Source organism: Gavialis gangeticus, unplaced genomic scaffold (assembly GCF_001723915.1).
Source record: "Gavialis gangeticus isolate Ggan-Ray unplaced genomic scaffold, GavGan_comp1, whole genome shotgun sequence".
Taxonomy (NCBI): Eukaryota; Metazoa; Chordata; order Crocodylia; family Gavialidae; genus Gavialis; species Gavialis gangeticus.
Window position 1 is genome coordinate 84574380 of NW_017729034.1, and position 2412 is coordinate 84576791.

Sequence of the window (2412 nt, forward strand, 5' to 3'; positions counted from 1 at the left end):
CAAAACTCAGGGACTCCAATGCCATTATGAGAGGGTGTGAGCACACTTCCCTTAGCTGGCTGCCTGACAGATGACAGGGCAGCAGGGTGAAGCATGTGCTCGGCAGCCAGTCAGGGATACCTGCTGCTTGGCTGTACTCAGGTGCCCTTGACAATCTTTGGCATGCTAGGAGGCATTCAGGACCACTTCCAAGCTGCTGGCTTTGGCCACTGTGCCCCCACCTCCCCACCATGAACGGGTGAACTTGTTTTCTTTTCGCCCTTTCCTGCAGGGAGGGAAGGGGCACTACTGATGTAGTCCACTTAGAGAAACCCACACAAATTGGTTCAAACTCACCTCAGGCTTTTTGAATACCTTTACCTAGACTTAGACAGCATTGTATATTGCTCTGACTTAATACAAAACACATAGCAATAGCTCTTGGAAGTTATCTTTCTTTACCTTTGAAATCCTTTTTATTCCTTTTTGCTTGTACTGGCATACAGTAAGTGACAGTGGGCACCGTACACAAGACGCTACCGCACCGTAGCATCTGTTGGCAAAAACTGTGATGCTGCTGCTGTGTGTCAGCAACATACTCATTATAGAGCACTGCTACAGTGACACAGCGGTCAAAAATAACCGTGCCCAGCCAACAATGCACAATATGGGCTGTTACTGCACCATCTTTTAGTACTTCCAAAAGGAAGTACTAAATGATGGTGCAGTAAGAAAGGTACTGTACAGCCACGTGTAGATGTGTCTAATATGTCAAATATGTCTGATATTTTTTAATGTATTATTAAAACAGTAGGTATCTATAACATTTGTTGTTGTAATATATGCTTTTCTTTTGTATAAGATAAATTATACTAAAAACACAAGCTAAAAATTCACAACAGTCCTTCTTGTTGATTTTTATGGTATCTCTTTGAAACTATAAACCAGCAAGCTTTTTTTTAATTAAAGCAAAAGGTATTGAATAATTCACATTTTGGTGCTTGTGTTAAGAGATCATATTATTATTACCTAGCCCAGTAATGAGCCCAGTATTCTCTCCTGCCCAGGGCAGGGGGTTGGACTTGATGATCTACTTAGGTCCCTTCCGACCCTACATCTATGAATCTATGAATATTTAGTTTCTTTCACCAGCAACCTGTTCAGAAACCAGCTACTGTCAAATGATTACAGTGTTCTGTCTTTTTTTATTTTAACAAGTAAAATGCTCTACACTGAATATCTGAGGTCATCTGCTGAAAGCAGGAAATTCTGAGGTGACATGATGTCATGGTTCCATAATAACTTTATTCCCAAATGTTAAGAACTGCACTACCTTTGCTCAGTTTGTCTTATGTGTTAATTTGTCTCTTTTGTGTGGAAAGAGTCCATTTAAAAATAATTAAATTTGCTATAATATCATTATTTTTTCAACAAAATATTTTAAAATGAAATGTTTATTCCTTAACATGAGATGTTTTATGCCCTACTTAAAATTTCAAATACTTTCTATTTAGAAACAATTTGCATACACAGAATTTATTTTCTAATTACTTTTTTCTGGAAAACAATGGTAACTGCTAATGCAACTGCTCACCACTGAGAGTTAGAGTTCATTATCTGACTCGTAATTTATGAAAGCTTTATCAACGATTTCAAAATCCATATAATTGTAAGTTACCAAATACTAGAAATCAATATAAACTTTGTCCAGTAATTGGAAATAATCTAATATTCTAGGTTTTGTTGAATGCAACTTGAAAAACAAAACTTTATACTTGTTTAGGCTCTCTTCATGAGACAACAGAAATTCTTTAAGTGCTGGTGACAAGAAAACCAAAAATCTAAGAGAGACTGGGCAGACAAGGTTCTTCAGGTAAATCCAATATCTTGTATTAAACCAACTCAAATAGTTGGAAAAATTCTTCTTTGCAAGCTTTTGGGTACAAATGCCCTTCATCAAGCTGAGGAGGCATCTGCAGTTGGTCTGTACTCTTCCTGGATGAAATAGTAAAGAAGCCAGAAGCCAGTATGCTTGTGAGAAAACCAGTCACTAAAATTGTAAATTGAGGTAGTCAATGGGTGAGAGACAGGTGCAGGTGTGGGGAAGGGGAAGAGAGACTGGTACATACCCAGCAGGAAGGTTTAATACAGTAGCTTTAGTCGCATGTGTATGTATCTTTAGTAAGAGTTGTCCAGGAGACACATTTTTCCAGGAGAAATTTTCAACGGTAAGGGTGCCCTTTGGTACAATAGAACCTTCTTTTTGTGTGGCTGTTAGGAAAAAAGAGAGAGAAAAATATAAGTTATTAGGTCAATTAATATAAATGTCTGGAAACAGAATTTGGAAGAAATGTTGGCCAACAAAGTTCTAAGATAAGCCATGCAATTTGGTGCCTGTAAAAAAGACAACAACCCCCCCCCCCCAACAAAATG

General features: G+C 38.0%; 1 protein-coding gene across 1 annotated transcript in view; it reads right to left on the reverse strand.

Moving 5' to 3' along the window:
- ADGB (androglobin) overlaps positions 1-2412 on the reverse strand; it is a 360063-nt gene that overhangs the window by 182773 nt on the left and 174878 nt on the right. Inside the window, exon 18 of the mRNA XM_019527460.1 lies at positions 2109-2250. Within this exon, the coding sequence (XP_019383005.1) occupies positions 2109-2250 (142 nt within the window). The remainder of the gene's footprint in view (positions 1-2108; positions 2251-2412) is intronic.